The sequence below is a fragment of the Corapipo altera genome, unplaced genomic scaffold (genome assembly GCF_003945725.1).
Source record: "Corapipo altera isolate COAL_440 unplaced genomic scaffold, ASM394572v1 61305, whole genome shotgun sequence".
NCBI lineage: Eukaryota > Metazoa > Chordata > Aves > Passeriformes > Pipridae > Corapipo > Corapipo altera.
Window position 1 is genome coordinate 8,186,978 of NW_020884909.1, and position 25,805 is coordinate 8,212,782.

The following is a 25,805-nucleotide window of genomic DNA, read 5'->3' on the forward strand; positions in this document are numbered from 1 at the left end:
AGTAGATCCAGCCAGAAGAGGTACCGAGGGGGCACCTCCTGAGTGACAGTTTGGCTACCTTCACTCAAATCCATCCATCGTGGCAGCCGGCAGCAGCGACACTGAGGGCTGTGGGGTGGGGGGCGGCTTCCAACCAGATCTCCATGCTGAAACTGTCCCGTCTCCGCTCTGAAATGACGGCAGGGTTTGGGGTTCCGGCAGCCGAACGATGCTGCCCTTGAGATAGGGGAGTGTACTGCTCAGATACCAGTGTTCAAGTTAAGCTGCTGTTTGGGTCAGAATGTGTTGATGTTGGCAACATAACCTCAGCCAAACTAGGAGTGTTGATTCTGAAGCTCATGGCACATCGTTGCAGAGGATGTTGCTCTAGGCAGAGCTGGGATGCTGCCTGGTACTGTGGCTGCCCATGGCCCCTGCGGACAGGAGAACATGGAGGGAGGCACCAAGCTGATGGCACAGGGCTCTGTACTGCATCCCCAAAAGGGAACTTTGGGACCATTCCAGTTCCGAGGTATCCACAGAGAGATGCTGGCGGCAACTGAGAACCGAGGATATTCCCTGTTAATGATCATTCAGTGTTATGGATCTGATGTGCTGCCCAACTTTAAGCAATACTGGTGATTATAAAAGCAACAGCGAGAATTTTAAAAGCCTTTTGTTGCTGTTTTTTTTGTTTATTTTGGGTTTTGTTTGTTTATTTTGGTTTCGGGGGGGGCGTATGTTAGTAGCCATTTTTCTTTCCCCTGTAAGACAGCGGTTTTGAGACCTGTAATGCTGGAGCTATAACAGACTGCCCCAAAACAGCCAGAGACAGAAATTTAAATATGAGGTATTTGTAGGTGACATGTTAAAAGCTCATTGATTGCATTTCCTGTGTAGGACCTGCTAATGGGTCTCTTTGGCAGAGTTTGCCCTACGCAGGGTCAGTTCACCCCTACCCAAGCAGTCTTAGAGCCTCTTCTGGGTGCTAAAGACACTCCCCCTGTATGCAGGGGCTGCAGGGGCACTGCCAAACTCCTCTGGAAAGGTAGGAGAAGGTAACTCTTTACAGAGGATTTCCTAACAGATCATTGTTCTCCCAGCTCTCAAAGCCAGCAGTGACAGCAGCTGCCTGGGTGATCCACCCCCAGTGTAGGAGTTTGGTATCCAGCCAGGATATGGCGTGCCAGGGCTGAGGCACACTGCTGCGTCCTCTGCCCTACCCAAGCCCACGCCTTTTGGCTGGGTATGTGTCATTATGGACAGCTATCTTGTAGTGGAAATACAATAAAGGAAAGCAGGAAAAGCTAATTGTAATTAGAAAGTCATGAGGTGTAAATTAGTTCTGATTTTGGAAAGTTATGTTTTGTGTTAGTGAAGCAGAGCTATGAGGGTGGTGAGGCACTGGTACAGGTTGCCCAAAGAAGTTGTTGTGGTTCCATCCCCAAATGTGTCCCAGGCCAGGCTGGACAGGGCTTGGAGCAACCCGGTGTAGTGGAACATGTCACTGCCCATGGAAGGGGATTGGGACTATATGAGCTTTAAGGTTCTGTCCAACCCAAACCATTCTGTGAATCTATGATTCAGGTGCCCAGTGTCCTGGGCCACACACAGGCCTTGTCTCTGAGAGGGGAAGGTGCAATTAGAGTTGACCTGGATTGTTTTGTACTTGCAGGGCTGAACTCAAACCACTTGCACATGGTGTGGTTTCTCAGACCAGAGAAACAGCCATGTGAGAACACACAAAATGCTTTATCATTTCTGAACATTTGTTTTTTCATGGTTGTGTCTCCTTGTGTTGTGTCAGCACCCAGAGTTTAAAAAAATTGGAGATTACAAAAGTGTTCTGGTTGAAAATGCCAAATTGTTGGAGCTTTGAGCCTTGTGCTGAGCATCTGTCAAGGCGGCCAGCAGTGGCTCAGGCACTGAAGCACCTAACATATGAAGTGTGTGTGAGAGCCAGAGCTAGCCACCAGAATCAGGCAGACAGCTTCCTGACAAGCTGTGTTTTTGAGATTCTCTAAGTAAGCAGACTGGAAAGCACTTCATGGCCTGCAGGTGTGTGGCATGGCTGCTGTTTCCCTGCCACACCATGCCTTGCCACCCCAGGGTGGCAGAGCCTTTTGTGTTCCCATCATATCTGAGCTCAACAGCCAAACTGCCCAGTGCTTCCTTGTGTGCTGGGGGATGGGAGGTGGTTTATTTCCTCCCAGGTGTTAGACCCTGGCTAGCCCACCTCTTGTGAAGCCCTGTGGCACGGGGTCTTCTCATGTGCCATCCCCAGCCTGGAGTTCTGTGTGCACTGAGAGATGTGCCTGGTTCTGAGTTCCATTTTGGCCCAGCTTTGAGCGCTTCCCAAGCTGTCCTGCAATAAGCTGGATGTCTCCTGCTTCTAGCACTTGTGTTGCCAAGGGAAAGCTGGAGACTAAGGCCTGCAACCAGGCATCTCATGCTCCCTGCACACTCACGTCTCTCATGGCAGGACGACCCCTGCAAATGTTTTGGGGGGCTTTGCAGCCATTCTTCTGCAGAGCGTTGTCTATGAATTCAGTTTTTTTGCAATTTGCTGAACTTGTTTTCCGAGAATGTAGGTGTGATTTCTGTGTAATTGTTGCTGAAGGGGATTTGCTTGCAGTTAGGACTGTTTGAACATAGAACATCAGCCCTGTGTTAAACTGCAGTGCTCAGAACTGATGTCTATGGCACAAATTGAAATTAAATACTTTGAGAATAAAGTATTCTCTTTCCAGGAGTTTCTGGACCCATTGAGACTTTATCAAAATGAGAGGAAGTGCCTAGACACTACAATAGATTGCAGTGCGATGCAATGTAGTGTGATCAGTGCAAAAGAAACAAAATGGAGTAACAGAAATAAAGCCAAATTAAGAGAGAACTTTTAATCAAAATGGCATGCTGTAGTAAAAATGAAAGAAAGTGTTCCATGGACACAGTTTAAAGCAGAGGTTGTCCAGCTGTAGGAAGCAGTGTACATGTTAGAAAAATCTTGTGTGTTCAGCTGTGTGGGGAAGGTGTGAACTCTTGGACAGGGGGATGCAGGTGATAAGAGTCTGAGGACATGTCTCCTGCTTGTGGGCTGTGTGGCTGAACCAGGAGAAGAGGGACAGCCTGCATGGGGAATTGAGAAGTCTCCAAAAAGAAGGATGTGGTCACTTATTTCTAGCAGCAAATATGGCACTGGAGGACTTCAACTAAGAATAAGTCATCTGTCTCCTGTGACTGCAGTAAGTTTGGGATTAGGCTCTGCACTGACTGCAGAGTCAGCTGGGAAATTTAAATGTCACTTCCTCAGTTCCTACATAAGAAGACTGTAATGGGTTTGTTATCCTCCCTGAGAAGGAAAATGGAAATAGGATAGGTCATTTGATGTGTATTCTGCCAATAAGATATTCCATACCATGTTACGTCAGCTTGGATATGTAACAGATGGGAAGAAAGCAAGCTCTCTCTTCCGGGTACTGAGTGGGGTAGTTCAGGCAGTTCCTTCGGAGGGAGAAGATCATCAGTTGTGGGAAGTATCATTATTTTTAGTTCTTCTCTGTATGCATATTGCTTATAGTGTTTTCCATCTCCGTGTGACTATAAAACTATCTTTCTTGGTAAGCCCTGGGTTTTAAATTCTTTTCCCCGTCTCCCCTTTGGGAGGGGAGATCTGTGCAGCCTTGGTAGACACCTGGCGTTCACCCGAAGTAAGCAGCTACATGTTTGGTGCCGAAACCCGGGAAGACTACCAAGGGAAGATTGTTTATATAAACAACTGCCTCACTTATCTGTTTGTTTTGCTAACCCGGAACATATAACAAAAACATGGCAATTTGCCCAGTTTTAGTGGTTATCCCTGTAATTTTACTAACACTTTTGATAGGGTGTGGAACTTACCCCTTAGAAGACCTAGAAGGGGATAAAATCAAATTTTTTTTTTCCCCTTCTTAATCTTGACCTAGAGGGTCTGGTAATGAAAGCGCCTGTGATCCTTACTAACCCTTACCTGAGTTGTCTGGCTGTATTACTGCTTATAACCAACGCTCTTAAAACATTATGGGGAGTGGGGAAGGTAGTGTCTTTTTTGTTGTCTTGTGTTAGGACAAAACCAACTTCGAGAGAGAATTTACTGAGATGTTCTCTAAAGGGGCCAGTTCCTGGGTTGCAAGGGACATGGATGAATTTAGGCAGGTTCTTAGGGCATCTAACAACCCCTGTTTCTTGGGACTTCACACCAGAACAAGTATTCAATCCTAACAAACTGACATGTTGTTTAATGGAAGAATGCCTTGCCTACCCCAATCAAAACTAGCAACTTCTCACCCTGTACTGAGGCCTGGCCTGCGCCTATCGAGCTGTTGTTCAATGTTCTAAAAAGACTATGGCTGAGACAAGGACCCAAACTGTGATATCTGAAGTCAAAGGCTAAAAGCAGCACTTTTGTCCTGACTTGACATCCGTTCAACCGCAGATGCATTAAATCCTGTCAGTCTCAGATGTTTTGCTCCCTCAGTGTTTTGTTGCAGAATAAATAATTGCCAGGTGAACACAGATGTTTTACTCACATGGAGAGGTGTGCATGGACTCTGTGGGGGGACAGGCACTGCCCAGGTGGAAGAAGGGCGGCTTGCTGTGTCAGTGGAAGGTGTGGGCACAGGGTGTTGGTGCTGCTCCATCTTTTTGTCCTACCGGTCTCCTTCAGCATGAAGGAGCTGCCTCAGCCCAGGCTGTCTTGTCTTTGATTCTTGCATATTTACTGAAGTCAGGAAACATAATGCCAGGAGTCAGTGAGGAGCCTGGTCCCATAGAGTTGTGCACAGGGTTGTTGGCAGCTATGAGTCCCCTGAGGCATGTGCCACAACAGCCACAGTGTCCTCAAACATCAGCTTGCTATGCATCATCTCTTCTCCACCTGTGTATTCTCTTCCTTGGCAAAATTTTTGGCTGATTCAGCTGGATCAAGCCAGGCTAGCATCTGCATATATTACTTGAAACTGGTTTAGATTACAAAGCATTTGCGAACAGAGTCTGTTGTGCCAGAGAACTGAGCTGCCACACGCCCAGAAGCTGACCTGAGGTCAGCTGACATGTTTTCACTCTGCGTTAAAAGGATGACTGTGATGTGGATGTGGTGTAGAACCAAAGCACTGTCATGAAAATCAAGTGAGAAATTATCTGTCTTCTGTCACTCAGGCATTCATTTGCATTGTCTTTGGCATCAGAAAGAAAAACTGACATCTCTGCTGGGGATGTGTCTCTGTATTTCAGAGTTTGTACAAGCTATCCTCTGGATGAAGCCTCCAGTCCAGTTGAAAGCCTGGTCTTGCAGGCAGAAGGGCTGAGATGCTGAGATTTTCTGTGGCTCAGCTGGCAGAGCTCATCCATGTAGGGGGTTTACACAAGCACGAGAGAGTTTTCCATCCATTGAAAGTCTGCCACCTCCATGGAAAGGGCAGGGCCCGGCCCTCGCCCAGTGCAGCCACAGCTGCTGGCCAAGTCCCAGCTGAACTGTGGCTAGCCCATGGTGTGGTCTGACATGGTCTCCAGGGACTGAGGCACCAGTGGAGTGCTTGAGAATATGATGGTGTGGGAGGATGCTCCCTCAGCCATGCAGATGCTTTCCTGCCCCTGTTCACATACCTGCATTTGCACAGAATTGAGAACAGCCTTCATTTTGGCAGCAAAATGCATTTATCAAGCTACCAAAATGCTTAATTTCCAGACTTTATAGTTTTCACACTCAATGTTATAATGGTTCATAACATTTTATCTACTCCTGCTACTACTTAAATTACTTGTGTAATTCCTGGAATTAACCACACATTATAGTGTGGCTGAAATTATAGAAAAGGCTCAAGTCAGGATGGATCATGAAATGGAATGATTTAATCTGAACCAAACACAGTATTTCTGCTGCATAATTTGGAGAATTTCATCCCACAAGATACTTCTTGGGACTTATTACACCAGTTTGGGATGAAACCATATTGCAGAGCTTGATATATTCTGTGACACAGTTGTTTTCCCTCTCATTCCACCTGCGCTACCAAGCTGGTCAGTGTGGAGCAAAGAAGGTGAAATGCCCTGGTGCCTGCCCTGATGTGCCATGGGACTACATATGTACAGGTCTGGAGAGCCTGGGCACACAGGCATGAAAAGATGTCCTGCATGGATGCATCCCCTGTGCTGCTCATCCACTCCATGACCTTGTCCACCCTGTGCCACGTGTCCACCCTGTGCTGCTCATCCACCACGTGCCCCTCATCTGCTCTGTGACTCTCATCTACTCTGCCCCCTTGTCCACTCTATACCCCTCATCCTCTCCGTGCCCCTCACCCACTTTGTGCCACTCACCTGTACTGGGCACAGGGTGCACTGGGGCTTTGCTGGCAATCCCACAGACTGGGCTTGGGGAGAGCCAGGCTGGGATGAGCAGCTGCTGCAACTGAACAGAGCGTCAGCATGTTCCTGACCAGCATAGGGCAGCACCAGTGTTGAGGCTCTGCATATGGCAAGTGTGGTTTGCTTATCTTGGTATCACTGCTGGCAGTGCAGCTTCTTGCTTCTGGGTCTGCCTGGGGTCTCAAGAGTCTGCATGCTGGTGGCTGGTGGAGAGGGCAGAGGACTCCACAGGGGCAGCTCGGAGAGGGAAGGGGCGAACTCGTCATTGTCATTAATTGCAATGCTATCTTCTGTGTAGATGAGTTGAGTAGATGTCCTCCAGATACAAGGAGATAAATCTCTCCTAATGCAGTTTCAATATGGTTGCTCTGTGGCACCACCTATCTTTGTTGTGTTAAAGTTAAATACCTTTGTGTACTAAAGTTTAAAGTGTATAGCTAAAAACTATGTGCTTGCAGTAATTGCGGATCTAAATCTTTTTGTCATCCTGCAAAGACTAGGTTAGATATTTCATAAATATGTCAGAAGCAGCATTAAAATTTTATGGCAGGCAGCACGGGTCGAGAATACTACAGTGACTTCTCAGCAAGGTACGTCCACCTTAACCCACAACTCATTAGTCATTGATGGGATTTTGTGCCTTGTAGCTTCTTGGAAATGAGATAGTATTAAAAAAATCTGCATGTTACTGTTTTCTTAAAATATGACAGTCTATTCAGAACCGTTAAAATAGTACCTCTTTGAGCAGGTGCTAGGTAATGTAAAGATAAAATAGAGTGAAAGAGTGGCCAATCTGTGTGGTGATAAAATTATATACAACATTCATTAGAAGTTAATTGGCAGTCTTGATGGGACTGGAAACTTTGCAGAGATGCTCTCTGAATGTGACAAGTGCTTTCCAAGCACAACTGTGATAAACTTCTCATTGACTGATGTGCAGGAACAATTAGACAATGTAGGGGCTAATTTCACTTTGAAATCACATATGTGCAAATTTGGGTAATGACTGAACCTTGGCTGTTTATTTAAGACTTAATCAATGACTGCAAGACATGACAGACATGAATTGGCTGTGCTTTTGGCCAGTGTGAGTATATGAGGGGTCATAGAGGATTATAAGTTATCTATTTATCCACTTACAGTGGATTTGCCAGATGATTTACAAGCCTACATGTGTAAGGAGCATGCATATACCTGTATATCTACATTGGCAGGTCTCTATCAGTGTATGTCTGTCCCTGTCTGTGGGGTGTGTTTCTGCACATGCACCCTTGGTGCTTCTGGGATTTATTTGCTGCTGGTGCTGCAGTCCCTGACATCCCAGGAAAAGACTCATCGGTTCCCTCACCAGTGGCTCCATATGCAATACCTTGCCAGTTAAGGGAGCAGACCCTGGGTTTTGCCCCCAGCATCACACTGGCACCCAGGCTGTGAAGGTATCTGTAGGTAACCAAACATGAAGTGTATAGTTTTATATGTTTATTTTATATATATATATGTATGTAGCTTCTTGGGGAAAAAAAAGGGTTGTTCGTCTTGCTTTTAGGAGAGAAGAGAGCTTAAACAAACAAAAGGTCTTTCCCTGTTTGTTCAGGTTTGTTTGAGGAGGGTGTTGCCGGTGCCGAAGCAGGGTTGCTTACATCAGTGGCCCTGGTAATTACCAGTTACTGCCACATTTTTTCACTCTTCTTCCAATGGGCAGGGCAGAATGCTGTCTTATTAATCATACTACCTTATTAGTGGCACTACCTAGGATTCTTTGAGTGCCAGTGTCTCAGGGTTGGCCTGATGGTTACAGCATATTGCAGCTCCAGAGGCCCTGTCTTGGCTAGAGGTGGATGAAATTTTTGACACTGTTCTGTCATATTGTCTTTAAACAGTATAGATAGAGAGCTTAGTGCTCTAAGAACTCACTGTCAGGCTTTTTTTTTTTTTCATTTGAGATCAACAAGTGAAGGTTTTGTGCTGTGCAAGGAAAGTTTTACTTGCAAATCATTGGTGATGGCTGTTCTTTTGCCAAAATCTGTTGCTTTCCATTCCATTCTCAAAAACCCCCCAACAAACAAAAGGGTGGAGACAGGATATTAATTGTACAGAAAACATTTTCCCTTTTCCATTTATTAGTACTTTATTTACTTTTTTCCTTTCAGAATAGATACATTGCTGCATACAATATCAAGTCAACATGCTTCCACTGACTGAGAGGGGCTTCCCATTTTGATGGGAAGGTCTCAAGTGTGTTGAAAAGCAGCTTCTCTTCTTTGAAACTGCTTGTTGAAGAGGTTTTCCAAAATGGCATTTTTAGTCTCCTTGGGAAAAATTTCTTTTCCATTAAAGCTCCTTCCCACCACAACTCATGCCAGGTCCAGCGCCACCAGAGCTCAGGGAGCTCAGAGCGGGGTTATGTCCTGTTGTGGTGGGCGTGGTTCGTGCATTGCATGCGAGAGTGGGCACGAGGAACACATGGACACCTGAAATGGCTGTATGGCCCTCCCAAGCTGCTGTGTCCTTTCAGGATGATCTGGCTGCAGCATCCATTACCACATGTTGGACCTGTCATTCAGCCTGGCACAATTTCTGGTAATACAACCTTCAGGAAATTCTCCCAGCCTGCCTTTCAAAGACTGACCTATGAATCCCATGGGCTTGTCCTGGATTTTAGCTAGTTATCACCCTGAGTGTCTTCATTGAGACAAATCAGGTAGATCATGGCAGGCTTTTGCTATATATAGTGTATTTTCCTGTTCAGTTTCTTCCCAGGAGGAATGTTGTTTCTGAAATATGTGCTTCATTGCAGTAGGGCTGTAGTTTGGTAATTTTTCCCATTTTTTTGCATTTCTGTTTTTTGTAGCATGTAGACTGCTTGGTCTCAAGCAGACAGGTTAACAACCAAGTGTGCGTGGTCTGCAGAGCAGAAAGCGGAGTGATCCATTTCCTTCCTGCTGTGGGACTTCTGGACAAAGAATAGGCAAGGGACCAGGAGGAGACCTGGCAGATGACTGGTGGTTAGCCTGTGGCATGCCCTGGGTCGCTTGTCCCTCAGCTTAAATACAGCTGATATTTACAAATTAGAACAGTATAAATCACTGATCCTGCTGTTTGCTGATGAAAGTTGAAACTGGAAGAAAGTCCAAGATTCAATCAAAACGAAAACCAACAATAAAAATTATTTTGGATTTTTCTTCAAAGGTACAACAGTTTGTTTTCCAGTTGAGACTTTCGGATAGGTTTTCTTTTTTTAGCCTCACTGCACTCAATTTTAAAACTTAGCATTTAAAAGAAAAGGACTTGTTTGGAAAACAACTTATTTTTTAAAAAATTGAAATCCAGGAGTCTTTTTCACTGAAAGGTGTTGTCCAAATTGTTACAGATTTTCAAAAGTATGCTAGTGATGTGAAAGATCTTTATGAGAAATGAAGTTTTAACTGAAAGGTGTTTCCCAGCTTCCCTGTTCATGAGGAAAACTTCTAAGCGAGTGAGTCCTGTGAGTTGCAGAGGCAGCAGCTTCCCAGGCAGGGCTGCAGACCTCATCCACTGTGAACCACTGTGATGGCTTGGTGTGGAGAGGAAAGTTTATTTTACTGAGAGAAAACAACGCTATTGTTCTCTCTCTCCAAGAGCCCAGACCCTTTTCCTGCATCTCTAAGGTCCCCGACAGTTTATCCCTCTGACATTATGCGAGATGCTGCCTGGGCTGCTGGATAATGAAGCCATCTCTAGGGAGGTGGATGGTTACAGGCTCTTTAGGAGAGATAAACAGGCCAAAAGAGGCAGAAGGGTGGCACTGTATGTAATAGAATGGTTAGAATGTACGGATAGGCAATGGCACAGTTGAGAACCTCTGGGTAAGAATCGGGGGGCAAACAAATAATGCAAATATCATCATGGGAGTCTCCTATAGAACAACCAGCCTGGATGATGATACTGATGAAGTATTCTATGAGGAATTAAGGGACACTTCCAAATTAACTCCCCTTGTCCTTGTGGGGGACTTCAACTTGCCAGAAATTAACTGGGACCATCACACAGCCGGTACAACCTGGGCCAGAAGATTCCTAAAATCTTGGATGACAGCTTTATAGAACATATCCTAAGGGACACAACTGGAAAAAACGCCCTGCTGCTTGTCAACAGAGTGGATCTTGTGAGTGAAGTGGAGATTGGTGGCCATCTTGGCCACAGAGACCATGAAGAGATTGAGTTTAAAATCCCTGTTGAGAGGAGAAAAAGTGCCAGCAAAACCTCATCTCTGGCCATGAGTAGAGCAGACTTCAGGCTGCTCAGGGAATTAGGAAGGAAGTGCCCTGGAAAAATGGTTTTGCAGGTGCTGGGATCCATCAATGCTAGTCAGTTTTTAAACACCACCTCCTAAAAACAGAGGAGCAGGCAATTCCCAAATGTCAGAAGTCAAGCAGGCGAGGCAGAGGGCTGGCTTGGCTCAGCAGGGATCTTCTCTTGAAAATAAGGCAAAAAAGGAATATGTGTGCCCAGTGGAAGCAAGTTCAAGTGACATGGGAAGCATACAGAGATTCTGCTTGCTGCTGTAGGGAAAAAATTCGTGCAGCCAAAACTCAGCTGGAGTTGAAGCTGGCAGAAATGTGAGGGTCAATAAAAAGATTATTTTTCAAATACATTAATGGCAGTAGGCAGTATAAAAATATCATTGGCCCATTACTGAATGAGGATGGTAAGCTCACAAACAGGGAGAGAGACAAGGCAGAGGTGTTTAATGCTTTCTTTGCCTCTGTTTTGAACACGGATGACAGACCAAGGGGGTCTCAGTGCCCTGAGCTGGAGGACCATGACTGTGAGAATGATCATCTAGTCGACCCTGAAATTGTGTGGGATCTGCTGCTCTAGCTGGATCCCTACAGATCTATGGGGCCTGATGGGATTCATCCCAGAATCCTCAAAGAGCTGCAGATGTCATTGCAAAACCTCACTCAAGGGTTTTTGAGTGGTCTTGGGAATCCAGAGAGATCCCACCTGACTGGAAGATGGTAAATGTTGTCCCAATTTTCAAGAAAGCTAAGAAGGAGGACCCCAGAAACTACAGACCTGTCATTCTCACTCCAGTGCCTGGTAAAGCTGTGGAGAAGATTATTTTTGGAGGTACTGAAAAACACCTGAAGGACAACACAGTCATTGATCGCAGTCAGCACAGCTTCATGAGAGGAAAGTCCTGCTTATCAAACAAAGTAACCCAAGGTTGGGTTAAGGGTTGGTCAAGGGAAGCCAGTTGATGTGATCATTTTAGATTTCAGTAAAGGCTTTTGATACTGTCTATCCCAGGATCCTTCTGGACAAACTGTCCAGCCGACAACTGGATAAACACATCATGTGGTGGGTGAGCAATAGGTTCATGGATCAAGCACAGAGGGTAGCAGTGACTGGGGTGACATCAGACTGGCAACCTGTCACTAGTGGGGTTCCACAGAGCTCCATCTTAGGCCCTGTCCTCTTCAACATCTTCATAAATGACTTGGATGCGGGACTGGAGGGGACACTAAGCAAGTTTCCAGATGGCACAAAACTTGGAGTACCTCAAAAGTAGGGAGGCCCTGCAGAGAGACCTCAGCAAATTCCAGGACTGGGCAGAATCCAGTCCTGGATTCTGCTCCTGGGAAGGGTCAACCCTGGATGTATGGACAGACTGAGGAATGAGGCGATGGAAAGCAATGCTGTGGAAAGGGACCTGGGGGTCCTGTTTGATGGTGAGTTCAGTATGAGTCAGCAGTGCCCTGGCAACCAGGACAGTCAACCATGTCCTGGGGGACATCAGGCAAAAGCATTGCCGGACAATCGAGGGAGGTGATTGTCCCACTCTGCTCTGCAGTGGTGCAGCCTCACCTTGAATATTGTGTGCAGTTTTAGTCGCTGCAATATAAGAAAGACATTAAGCAATTAGAGAGTGTCCAAAGAAGGGCAATGAATACTGTGAAGGGCCTTGACTTGACGCTGCGTGAGAGGTGGCTGAGGGCACTTGGTGTGTCCAGCTGGAGAAGAGGAGGCTGAGGGGAGACCTCATTGCCGTCTGCAACTTTCTCGTGAGGGGAAGAGGAGGGGCAGCCACTGATCTCTTCTCTCTGGTGACCAGTGAAAGGACCCAAGGGAATGGCCTGAAGTTGTGTTAGGGGAGATTTAGACTGCATATCAGAAAAAGGTTCTTCACCCAGAGGGTGGTTGGGCACTGGAACAGGCTCCCCAGGGCAGTGGTCACAGCACCAAGCCTGACAGAGTTCAAGAGGCATTTGGATGATATTCTTGGGCACATGGTGTGATGCTTGGGGATGGTCCTGTGCAGGGCTAAGGGTTGGACTTGATGATCCTTGTGGGTTTCTTCCAACTCAGCATATTCTGTGATTCCGTGATTCTGCGATTCCGCGATTCTGTTTTGGTTTATATCCACCTCCAGCTCAGGCTACGGCTACCTTATGGCAGGCAGAACTTTGATGTAATAGATTTCCAGGCTGTGTTTGGATAGCCACTGCCTCACAGAGCCAGCTCGTGATGTGCAGGTATGAATGTGTGGCTCAGTGCAGTGCTTATCCCTGCTCCACATGCAGTCAAGCACGTCTTCCCTACCAGGATAATGACTGTTATTGGAATTCACTGAAGAAATTTATGATCCATGTGATTACTTCTACAAAAGAAAATGACAGAAAACAAATAAAAGTCATGAGAGTGTTCATTTTAAAAAGTAAGGTCCCTCAGCACAAGAGAAAGGTAGAGTTAGGCTACATGGGGACAGATGTTTTTCTGCAGAAGCCCAGTTTAGGGAAAAATATGGCAGTTTCTTTCCAAACAGAACCCCAAAAAAGTGTGGGCAATGTCTTGCTGTTCCTGGCCTGGCTCTGAGTTTTGTCCCCCAACCTTCTATTCTTGTTACTTAAGCAGTTGTGTTTATTGAACACCATTTTTTCTGGTTTGTCCTAATTTCCTGTCAAATGGAAGAGCTGCATAAGGCATTGTCCTAAACCTAGAGCTTGATTAACAAAAAGAGCCAGTAGTGGGGATTGCTTGAGCAATCCTGTTGGCTGTAACAGGTTTGGCAGGAGGGACAGTGCAGGCATGGAGCTGTGGTCACCCCCCCTGGTGGGTGACAGCTGGGAGCCATCACATGGCTGTGGCAGAGAGGAAGGCACATTGTATCACCTACATGTTGTATCACCTGCCCTTGAACCACCTGCATATTGTATTACCACTAGCCATCACATGGCTAACAATCATCCACCCCCACGTTCCTGATGGTTTCTCCCTCTTGCAAATACATATGCAAAAACCTGATATCTGAGAAAATGCAGCAAAAATTGTCCAAACGTGTGTGTCTGCATGCAGCTGGCTCTGGTTGGGCTGTACTAGCTCTGGAGCTTTTGATTTGTGGGGTCTTCTGAGACTTCAGTGGCATACTTGGAAGTGGCATGTGGAACTTCTTTGCTGAGTGTTTGCTCCAATTGCATTTCAGTCCAAAGCTACCAGCAGCTGGATAACAAGCCTGTTCCATGTTTGGCTAGGCTGCTGGTTTCTGCTGGTATTGTCACATAGTCTCAAGGAGACCAGGCTAAGGGACACACTCATGACTGCTGTGCTATCTCAAAAGACTGCAGCTGGGTACTCTGCACAGTGAACAGGGCTAGTGCAGTGACAGTGGTCAGGCTTTCTCTGGTCTAGGAAGTTTCCACACCTTGAATGAACATGACCTCTGTCAGAGCTGGCCCTGCTTTGAGCATCTGCTCATCCTCCTGCCTTTCCACTGAGCAGGAAGTTTTCCATCACCTTTCTGCCCCACATCCAGTACCAGTGCATGAATGTGCCTGCATCTTCCCCATTTCCTACAGAAGCAGTTCTCTAGAGCCACAGCAGTGTAAAAGACATCCTCCTTCACCTCTTGGTTCTGGAGATTTTTATGCTTACGCTTTTCAGTTTCCCTGAAAATTACAAAGGAAACTTGCAGGAAGCTTACCTTAAAGCCAAGCAGACTGGTAAATGTGAGTTGATAATTCCCAGAGAAAATGCTGCAGAATGGACAGTTTTGCAGCTGAAGGTCCATCCACCACCATCAGACTACCTGTAGCCACCTGAGCTAACCCCGTAGGCAAGGGGTCTATATCTCTGTCCCACCATCTCAAAGTGGAATGTATCTCCCAGGTCTTGCCACTGGCTTGTAGCAGCAGCGTTACTGGGAATCATTCTTTTTTCCTTCTTTCACTGTACCTCGCCCTTGGTGGGGCAGGGTGGTGGAAAGGTCTGACCCCTTTTGGGCTACAGCCACACAGAACATCGTGGCAGCGTGGAGCCAGGTCTGTGGCAAGAGGTGGGCTAACTCTGGCAGGAACCCTTTGTTTGTGTCTTTGTGTCTCAGCGAGGTACGAACTATTGTGGAGGGGGCTTACCATTTCATGTGAAGGAGGGATGTGTCCGAGTGCCACCCCTTCCTCGTGGTGCAGGCAGGCATCGTTCTCATGCGTGTGACACGCTGCATGTGTGTGCGCCCCTGGGTGGCTGATCTGTGGTGTTTGTTTTTGAATAGGACAAGGGCGGGCTGGTAAAAACTGCTGTCAAGAAGTGTAGCTGATGGACCTTAGAATAGCTGGTGGAATTCATGAGGCAGTCATGCAGTGTTCATTCATCTATCTTAATTTCACTCATGTCTGCCCAAGTGCTGCGGTCGTACTAGCAGGGCTTGAGACTTTCTCCCCACTTCTCCTTTCCCTCTCCCCTCTCTCATCTTTCTTTCCTCTCATTTTCCTTCCTGTCCTACTCTCTCTCTCCCTCTCTCTCACGTATGCACTCTCTCCCTCCCTCTCTTTCTCTTTTTCCCCCCTGCAAGGCTGATGGATATGCAGAGTATGTTAAGAAGCAAGCAACACTGTCACTGAGCTGATGGTGCTCAGTGACTCCTCGAGCTCCTGGCTGGTCTGTACTGCAGGAGCTTGACACCCTGACCACTGAGGCATAAAAAACAGAGAATTGGAAGCCTCAGCCTGACAGGCACTGGAGCATCCCCCAGAGAGGGTCCACGATGTGTGTCTGTGTGCGAGTGCGGGGAGGAGGGCAGTGGGGATGGTGGGGGAGGAGAGCAAGGCAGGAGAGGATGAAACAATGAAGTGTCAGCCCATTCCCACCCGCAGCCCTGCTGCAGCATCGATGAACATTTGGAAAGCACTGCTGCGAGCTCCGTGGCGTGCACAGCATCAGCATGGGACAGACTGGGTCTGTGCAGCCTTGGGAGAACAGGAGAGAGGAGCAGTGGGTGTGAAGGGGAGGGAGGGAGAGAAAGAGGGAGGAAAAGAGGGCGGTGGGACAGCTGAAAATGAGAGGTTGTCCAAGGGGAGCATGTTCCCCCTTGGGACACACCTCTTGCAGGCATATGACAGTTCATTGTGAGCTTCATTTGAAGCCTGGGGTGCTCCTGGTGCACAAAGGACAGGACAGGCTCTTCTCTGCACTCTGTGCAAATAGCCTGCAGCAGGGATCATGATCTGTCCTGCTGTACTGTCTGTCCTGTCCCTCTGTCCGTGCACTGTGCAGCTCCAGGGGAGGATATGGCAGCAAGAGTCTCTCCCATCAGCTTTCACATGTCATGTTGGTCAGGCAGCCGAACTGTTTTGTGCAACTAAAAAGGGCTAAATCTTTGAATTTCTTACTTCCCTGTGGAAAGGAAGAAATGAGACCCCTTGAGAAAGTGGTGTGTGATCTCCTCCCTCTAGAAGAGACACCCACAGGATGAAGGGATTTGTGTGTGCCACACACTGACAGGAGGATCTTGCTGTGAGTCTTCAAGGACTGGGAAACATCATGACAGTCACAAGTGAAATTCGCAGACCTATTGCTGCCCATGTGCTTTGCAGGCTTGGGCAAACACCAGAAAGACTAAGCTGGGCCAGAAACCTGCCGGAAGCTGAAAGGCTTTGTGGGGAAGAGGCAAGCAGGGAGGGCTCTGAGTGAGACAACAGCCTCAGCTGTGGTGGTGCAGAGGCAGAAAGGACCAGAGAGAAGCTTCTGTGTCCTGTGGGAGAGAGCTGGATTCCTGACTTGCAGAAGGCAATGCAGATGCTTTTACCAGTGGCCCTGGTACATCAGGTGGCTCCTGACATATCTTCTGGCATTGCCAGCTTTGGCATGCCTCAGTCTTTTAGACTGAGCATAGTGATGGAGGTAACGTTCAGGTGCTGAAGTCGTCTATCATCCATAGGGTCAAGAGCAGAGAGGAATTGTAGGTATGGTGTACTTCACTGTGAAGAAAGGTCTGAAAACAGCTTCATTTTTCCTGGCTCGTGGTGAATTAATACCATTCCTTAGAGACACTAAAGAAAACTTCTCTGAGCTTGTGAAGCGATGTGGTTGGCACATCAAGGTGCACTGAGCGTGGAAGCACTTGCTGCTGCTGACTTGGGACCTCCTCTCTGTGGATGCTGTGTCAGGGCTGAGGCTGCTAGATGCAATCCCATAGGTCTGAAGGGCAGTGAGAAACAAGAAAGGGATGCTAACAGAGACCTCCTGGAGCAGACCAGTGATGGGCAGGTCCTGCTGTCAGCACACTCAGTGTGTTCACCTTGTGGTGCAGATGGAGAGGCAACTCATTTTCACTGAAACAGCATCATGTGGAGACCAAGCTGATCTAGATCTGACCCTATATTTTGGTGACCAAAGCATCATCCCCTCTCTCCTGGAGCCAGCAGGCCAGCAACTTGCCTAAACTGTGTCCTAAGAGAGAAGGCCTCTTACTGACCTGGGGACCCAGGAGTGGTCTCCAGGGTGGGTCTGTCAGTTGTGCTGGGCAGGGGTGCTGAGCCTTGGGTGCTAAGGACATGGCACCAGGGGTCTACTGCCCAGCTGGGGTAAAGACAGCTCCTGTGTACGGCGCAGGGGCTGTACCAGCACCAAGGACCAGAGCAGGCAAAAATCATGGTGAGCATCTTCTGCTGCAGGGTGGCAGCCTCCTCCTCTTGGTTTAGGAAACCTATCCTTTCTCCTGCCATGCTGCACTGTGCGTGTATATATTTATGTGTGGGAGAGAGAGAAGGAAAGGAGGGAGAAAGAGGTAGAGGAGAGTGGAAATCTGTCATTTGAAGAAAATTTCCTTATAAAGCAGCAGCAGTGTTGGTATTTGCACAGTGGAGGGCCTGGGTCAGAGCCCCATGGTGCAAAGCTCTGTACTGAATAACTTGCAGCTGAAGTATGAAGCAGGAGGTGACATGTGAAGAGAAGAAACAGATGGGGAGAGTGGGTACTGGCAAGGAGATAAATAGCTCTTCAAGCATTTTTTCTGCCTTTGTCTAGAAGGTTCAAGATGTCTGAAACTGATGCAAACATCCTTCTCCTTGGCTTACAGCGTTGGACAAATAGCTGGGACCGTGACCATGTTCTCCTGGAAGGGTACCCAGTGTCTAGAAAACTGTCTGGTTCATCTTGTCCTGCAGGAGAGACCCTATCTGAGCAGCCCTGTCCTTGTATTGTGTTTCTTGCCCTGAGTGCTCTTGGGCCATAGAGGCAAGGACCAACCCCATCAGTGTGTCCCAGAGACCTCTCCATCCCTCCTCATTGCCTTGTTCCTCAGCATGGGCTGCCTGAAAAAATCCCACTAGCTTAGCAGGCCTGAGCTGCAGCATGGAAAGGATGCCTAAAATATGGCTGCACTCATTTACTTAATAATTTGCCCACCCATATTGCCCTTCTTCAATGTGTCCTACAGTGCTTTTACTGTGGCTATCACTGGAGCACAGTGCACACTGAAGAACTCCTTTCTCTCAGAATGGTAACTGCCGTCTCAAATCAAATAATATTTTGTTCTGTCTCTTTAACCTAGGGAGTGAGTTTTCTGGGACCCCATACAGCCACCCGCAGTATTCAACATACAACGACTCCTGGAGGTTTCCCAACCCTGGACTCCTGGGTAAGTGGCTACCCCTGCCTTGAGAGCTCAGAGCTCTCAAGTGTAGTGTTTTTCCACCCCTGAGATGGGCAGAACATGTGTACTGACCTGGTCCTCAGTTCCTATGTTCAGCCCATGCATGGGACTGCAGGTCTCCTTTGGGGTGCATAATTATTCTTGATTCACTTTGCCAAGAAAAAACCCCACCCAAACGTCTCATCATCCTGCTTCTGCCTGATAAAATCCTTCCAGAGACATAGGGTGTTGCCAGAAAGCATGATCTGCATTTTGTTTAGGGTAAGGGATCCTGTTCAGACAAAACTTGAGGTACCGGTTTGCTTACAGGCAGATATAAGCCCCATCAGTCCCCATGCCATTGCTGCTTGCTCATGTAAGTGCTTTGCATCTCTCCCTGACCTCATGTTGCATTTGTGCCACAACTGTGTGTTTGCCCACTCCATCCCTCCTTAGCAAGGGACCACTATGCCCGTGCAGCCTTGCTGATGCCAGCACAAGCGATGGGAGACAGAAGCCCTGTAGCTCATGCAGGATCATGGCCCTCATATGAAGGATAAACATAATCCATTTTACACCACTGTCAAAAACTGGCCCCCTTTGACCTTATATACATGTAGCATGCAGTAATTAGAATTTTTCCCTGCATAATTTGCATGGATGAGGTAAGTAAAATACCAATTAATTGTCATCTCTCAACACAAGACTAGCATGCCTTAGAGATTTCCAGATTTATGGTTGACAGGACTGTTATATGTGACATCCAGCAGCGAAATAATTCTGAATTTTTGTCATACTTTTTTCGTCCAGTTTCTTTGTTTTAAGTAATTGAGTCCCCATGTAATTGAACCACCCAGGCTGTATTCATCATTGTTCTTGTCCTTAAACAAATCCTTGGGGAGCTATAGACTGCCTCTGCCTCTCATGCCATGGTGCTGGTATAATGCTGCTATTTGCTGTGCCACATTTACGGGTTTGTTAGCGCTTCCATCATAAATCAGCAGACAGATCTCTAGCTAATATGGATGGGCATAGCTGCACAAAGCCAGGGGAGTCCCCGTGCTCAAACTCACAGTTTCCATGGCCACAGCCAGTAGCGCTGGTGGGATTTTGGCTGGGCTGCATGGGAAAGATGCTTTTGCCAGGAGGAAGAGCATACACCATGCTTTCTTCACATCTCATTTTGCAACTCCTTTGGAAGCAGAAGAACTGCTTCAGCAATGCTTTGCATCATGGATGGGCCTAGGAAGCCTGGTTGTAGGTGACTTTCTAAATTTTGCTTGCAAACCAGCAAAAAAACCAGGCATGACACTAAAAATAAATGACAACCCAGCCCTAACCCTACCCTTCTTTGTGAAGACAGGGCTTTTGGAGGGGTACCTGAGCTGTGCTCCTGCCTGTGAGTGTCTGCCACCACAAGGGAGGATGTGTGCACCATCCGGAGCCATCCCAAAGCCATTCCTGAGCTCTATGCAGCCTCACAGGGGTGGACAGTAACCTTTCAACTCTATCAGCAGTAGGTTGTGCCCATGACCTGCTCAGTTCTTCATTTGAGGTGATGGGCTTTTATCAGCTCCGAGTGTGCTGTCCAGGGTGCCAGGCAGAGTAGGTCTCCATGGTGCCCTGAATATGTTGGAGATATGTAGGTCTGGATCAGGAGAAGACTTTAAAGCAGAGTCTGGCCAGGAGACAGCTGCTTGCTGCCAGGACACCTTTACCTGTGCCATTCCCTTTCTTCTCCATTCATCCTCTTTTTCTCTTTTCCTTTTTGCATGATGCATTTTGGGGGCAAATTCCATCTCATCTTTGTCATATGAGCACAGTTATGGGGATGGCATGCTCCTGGCAGCAACGCTTGTGTCTCAGGTTGGCAAGGATTTCTTCAGCAGTATTTACTCAACAACATGCTGTGAATCTGTGTTTAAATGAGGCAAGGGCGAAAAAATTTGGATGCTCCTGTTTTCAGAAACTTCAGCTTTATTGAAATTGAAATGTTTCATGCTTTTTTTTTAAATTTTATTTTTTGCTGTTGCGAATTGTTAAAATATATAATCTTGCCTTCCTTTCTCTTACCCTCTTCGATATACTTTTTTTTGGCATTTTCAAAATCTTCTGTTTCAGTAAACACAGGCTCAGTGATTGTACAGATAAGGTTATATTGCTTTGAGTGTTTAACGACGCATAGATTTGGAGTTATGAGACTGGAAGTCTTGATGCACCAAAAAGAAAAAGAAATTGGGAACTTTTGTTCTGCATCAAGTCCTGAAGATTAACTTAACATTTCAGTTCAACCTGGTCACCAAATGGGGGGAACTGGAGGTTCCTGGAGGGAGAATCCCCTTGCCTGACCACTGGTAGGTCTAAGTACAGTGATATAATCTGAGCAATGTCTCCGCAATCAACCATAGGCTATGGGTCAGACATCTCTTGTGCCTTGCAAAAATCCCTCTTAACCACAACTCTGCCTTTGTCACTGGAAACCTGATTCTGATCTTGCACTCTTGTCTTCCTAGTGCCTGCTAATTCTACTGGTAATTCAGGGCAAGTAGGACTCTGTGGCAGTGCTTTAAAAACCTGCCCCAAGGCGCCCTGCACACCCAGAAGGTGCCAAGTGATGAGCCTGAGCACCCGCAGTGGAGAGGAGGTTAATTTGCACTATATCCAGGATGCTTCCACTCCTCTCAGGAGTATACGTGAGAGCATTTAGTAATTCTCTCCTGAGAGAAAGCTCTGGCAGTATCAGCCTCAGAACAGAAACCCTGACAAAATTAATCAGGACTGGTACATTGCCTGACACAGTTTGTTTTACAAAGTCCTGTTCCTTTCACTGAGATGAAAGTGTAATACTGTAAGCACTTAACAGTGCCTATGTTCAATTAATTCCCTGGGCTGGCAAGGAAGAATTGCACAGCAGCAATCACACCAGGCTGAGACCTGTGAAAACGGAGCTAAAAGGAGAGATGCCATGATTTGCAAGTGGTAGGAAGAAAGTATACTTGGGTTGAAAAATTATTTTTTATTTTTTTGGGGACGTAAAGAGAATAGGAACTGAGAGAGAGATGAGAATGGTGAGAAAGCTTTGATTGTTAGTCTATAATCTTTGTCCTGTGCATGTGGAGCAGCAGTGAGGGGTGTGAAGTGGTGTCTTCATGGGAAGGCAGAACCATGCTTGTGGCATGCAGACAGTGGGAAGAGGCTGTCTGGACCCAGAAGAGCACCATCACCCCAGTGCCTGCTCTGCTCTTGCTTTGGTGCTCCCCACTCCTCTGCATCATGCAGTCAAGCCATGTCTGCCCCAGCTGTTTTGGGAAATGCTGCAGATGGGGGCCTGCTCTCCCTCCTCTCTGGGGCAATCCCAGGTTCTGTGCCCTGCTGCTCTTGGGGAAGGGCAGAAAACCAAGCCACAGTCCTCCAGAGTGGTCAAGAGAAGCAGGGGCAGAAGAAGAAGTCAGTTGCTTGCTGCAGCTCTGCAGCATCTTCCTGCTCTTCGAGTCCTGCTGTCAGCCTTGGTGGCACCCACACCATTCTTGTGTGGCAGGGACATGACAGTCTTTTATGTGGAGGTTGGCTCAGTCCTTCCTTGACCATAGCAAGAGGGACAATAGACCTTGAGTTCTTAGGGGGATGTACTGGGAAGAGGACACAGACCCTGGTCACTCATGTGGTGTCTGGCTTGGTGGCTGTAGCAGGTGTACCCATCTCAAAGCCAGACAAAGATGTGAGGGGAAGGCCCCTTTTTCCTGTTTATTTTTTCTCACACTGTGAAGTGAATCGTGTGCAAGTGGTACAGTGCAGGGAGGCACATGAACACGTGCACACGAGTTCTGAGGCTCACACTGTCACTGTCAGCACGGATTGGTGCTTGCCAACATAGGGTCAGCTCAACGCATGCATGCTAAGAGTGGATAACAGCAACACTGTCTAATGAAGAAAAACGATTCAGTTTTGTGCTGGCTTGTAGTATTTGGCTCAATGATGCTCGCTGTGGGTTCTACTTGATGTGGTGTCCCATGTCCAACACGGACATGGTTCCCGCGCACTGATTGGGTGGGTTTGGCTGCACCATTATGGTGTTCTGGCTGCCAGTGTTGGCATGGTGCCTCGCAAAGGCAGGGCTTGGAGCTGGTCAATTAGGATTGGATTCGATTCCTCTGTGGGTTTCTGTGGAAAGATTGGAGAACAAATAGGCACTAGAAATGACTGGGTCAAGAAATAAATTGATGATAGTATGAATTAGAAAGGAAAAACGACAGAAGGATGGAGAAGTCTATTCTGGATGGGGGCATGGTGACAGGAAGAGTGAATACTTTCATTTTTCACTTTAAATACAAGCTTTTTCAATTGCACTTCTGAAAGGCAAACTGGAAACATCTAACTTGAGAGAAGTGTAAGACCTTTGGAAAGCATGGGAAAAATATTGGGCTTTGGTAGCTGCATTGAATCAGAACTGCAGTGGAGGAAGAGGGAGTGGGAAAACAAAGGCCCTGACCCCCAAAAGACCCCATTTACTCCATAACCTCATGAAGTGCTGCATCCAGCTCCGGTGGGACCCAGACACTGCTCAGTGAGTCAGGGTGAAATTGTTTGATGCTGCCAGATTCCTCCTTTGGATTTTTCACCCCTCTGCTTGAGTTGAGCTGTTATGGCCAGTGCTGGTTCTGGTGCTGGTGGGAACTGGGGTTTCTGCTGGGACCACTACTGACTGCTCAACATCGACCTTGTGGTGATGTGGTAGGTGAAAAGAGCATTTCCACCCTTCACTGTGAGTGTTTTGTCTCAAGATACTGCCTGTCCGGCAGGGCAAAATGATCCCCATGGATCATTGGATGGGCATGGGCCAGAAAACTGGGCACCTCCGAGAGCGCAGCCCCCAGGTCACTTGCTATAGCGAACATCCCTAAAATCCCAACTAGACTGGACATGCACATTTCGAAGTCTGGTGTACTGTTACACTTGCCTTTGTTCATTCAAGACTAGCCAATTTGACCAGGGAAGGCTTCCATGTTTTCAATGGCTTGATTTTGACTGGGATACTGCATTTAATTTTAGACTGCCAATGAGAAAGGTATTCACTGTCTTTCTGAATCTTTCTAGTATTCTCTCGGGCTTGTTAACCTGGTGTCAGTTACCTGGAAGAGGGCTGTCTGTCCATCCTAGGCTAGCAGTTGTGGTGCCCTCAGCAGGTAATACAAGGATACTCTACACTTGTGCAAGCATAAATGGGATGATAACCCTCTGAATGAATCTGCTCTGATGCCATTGGCTATGGCTTAAAATTTTTACCTTTTAGTAAATAAACCTAGATGGGTTAGGTTCCTGCCTAGGAGTCTGTATACAGACAACTTTGAAAATGCTTATCCTGGCCAGTGATTTCACAGACTCTTTTGAGTTATTCTTGGATATGGTAAAACTGTCTTTCCAGTCAGGTGGGATGACACTCCTGAAGATCGGGTTATCTCTTTTTGAACCCATCCCTTTGTGGTGGCTTTGTCTGATTTTTAAGTGTGAATGTCTGGGTCACTAAAGATGATACTGAGGACAACACAGATTGCCTCCCTGCATACAAGCTCCTGTTCTGCCACATCACTGACTGGTGCAGAAGCCACATTCCAGTAGCCAAACCCCTTTGTTTCTGACCCCTTGGAGTTGCAGCTGCAGAGTACCACATGCTGTGGTATGACACTGATCACGAAAAAGAAGTTTCCTTTGCTGTGACTGTGCCAAGGAGTGCATTGCACATACTGTGCAATAGTAGATACTCCCCTGGAAATGAGAAGCAGGAGGCTGGTGAAGAAGGCTGAGCTGATTTCCTTATGTGGCACTCTGGACAAAAGCAGCCTAGAAGGAACAGGTGGGCTTGTCTTTTAGATGGATCCTGGTGGACCCACAATAGTGAGGTAGCCCTGCATGTTGCCAATGGTTAATGGTGACCGTGCATGAGCTTTCTCTTGGAGGCTGACTGTGCAACTCACACTCTGTGTTTGGGCTTTTGAACCAGCAGTAATCACTCAGGTCATTTTGGGCTGAACAGCAAAGCCTTCACCTGGAGGGTGTGCAGCAGGAGGAGAGGCCAAAAGGTTCTCCAGCCTCCTGGAGGTGGAGGCTCTTGGCTCAACAGAGAGCAGGTGAACAGCAGCATAGGTTTTTCCTTCCTACTCCAAAGGGTGTGCAGGGTCATGGAGATGGAACAACTGGGGCGCTGCCACACTCAGACTACACCCAGGGACTGGGCAATCATTGAACCTGCAGGAGCAGGGTTTGCTAGAGTCTGGGGTGGGAAGTAAACAGCCAAAAACACACCCTAGGCTTCACTGCCACTGATGTTTTCCTGAGAGGTCCACAGGCCCTACTGAGCTCTGATGGTACCACCTTTTCCTGGTGGAGTCAGCTCCTCTCTTAGAATGGAGCAGAGTTGGCTTCATTGCTGGTGTGCTTGGAACTTTTTTTAACAAGTGGTGCTGTCTGGACAGATTAATGTCTCTCCAAGTACAAGTCAAAGACTGTTCCTCTTTCAAGCAAACAGTCCAGGTTCCTGGTGATCCTTGAGTGATCACTCTATCTACCACTCTGTAGCCTTGCAGGACAGAAAAAAAATCATTACCAATATTTTTCAGGCCTTTTCTCAGTAAAGAAGTGCTTTCAGTGAAATATGTTGAATGCTTTGGGGTTCAACCTCCTCCACCTCCTCCTTCCCTGTCCGAAAGAAGGGGGGAAAATCAAAAAAGTCACAATGTGGTAGTGGGTTTGGGCTATTTTGACTATTGTACTATTTTGACCTTTCATTCTAAAAAGTAATTAACTGTTTTGGTGAAGTAAATGAAATTGATGTTTTGAGTGAAGGAAGGGAAGAAGGTATCGAACTGCAGGCAGCAATGCAAAGCAACGGTACCCACTTCTTATGCAGAATACATGAATGTGATTTTTATTCTAATACCCAACCTTTATTGAAGCTCTGGCTGGAGAGCTCTCTGCCACCCACGTCAGAATGCTCCAAGCTGGCACCTTTCCACCTTTGTCTTCCTCATGGTGGTCTCATCTCTCACAGGCTCCCCCTACTACTACAGCACTGCGGCCCGTGGGGCAGCCCCACCAGCCACCGCCACCGCTTATGACCGCCACTGATGCCGGAGCCCCGGCACTGGCGCTGACGGCACCACCTGGGACAACCGCAGCCAGTCACCCTGCTACAACCACGCCAGCTGCACCACAAGGGAAGGAGAAAGTACCTACTATGAACATTATCATTGAAATTTTGCTCTTTAAACTTGGTGAACTCATTGTTGTATTCTTTAATCTGGTTGAGTCTTGAATCAAACAGAGAAATGGGAGGAAAGGGTTCTCCTGAAGCTCTGTGTGCTCACAAGTGCACAGTAGCTTCATGTTCTTTGCAGCCGACTGGCTACTGCTTTAATCGCCTGCGGGTGCCATGGCTGTATCTGGGGATAAGGAAGAGGTGTGAGCAGCTCCCCTTGGGGCAGCTTCCTCTTGCTGCACACTGAAACACGCTATGAGACTCAAGGCAATTTTCTTCTTG

General features: G+C 47.2%; 1 protein-coding gene across 2 annotated transcripts in view; it reads left to right on the forward strand.

The window, feature by feature from the left end:
* The window catches only part of PAX5 (paired box 5), a 128,272-nt gene extending 102,486 nt beyond the window's left edge, over window positions 1–25,786 (forward strand). For both annotated transcript variants that reach the window (XM_027653176.1, XM_027653177.1), the window contains 2 exons: window positions 18,191–18,277; window positions 25,317–25,786. In XM_027653176.1, coding sequence (XP_027508977.1) covers window positions 18,191–18,277; window positions 25,317–25,393 — 164 coding nt within the window. In that variant the 3' untranslated portion in view covers window positions 25,394–25,786. The remainder of the gene's footprint in view (window positions 1–18,190; window positions 18,278–25,316) is intronic.
* The last annotated feature ends 19 nt before the right edge of the window (window positions 25,787–25,805 follow it).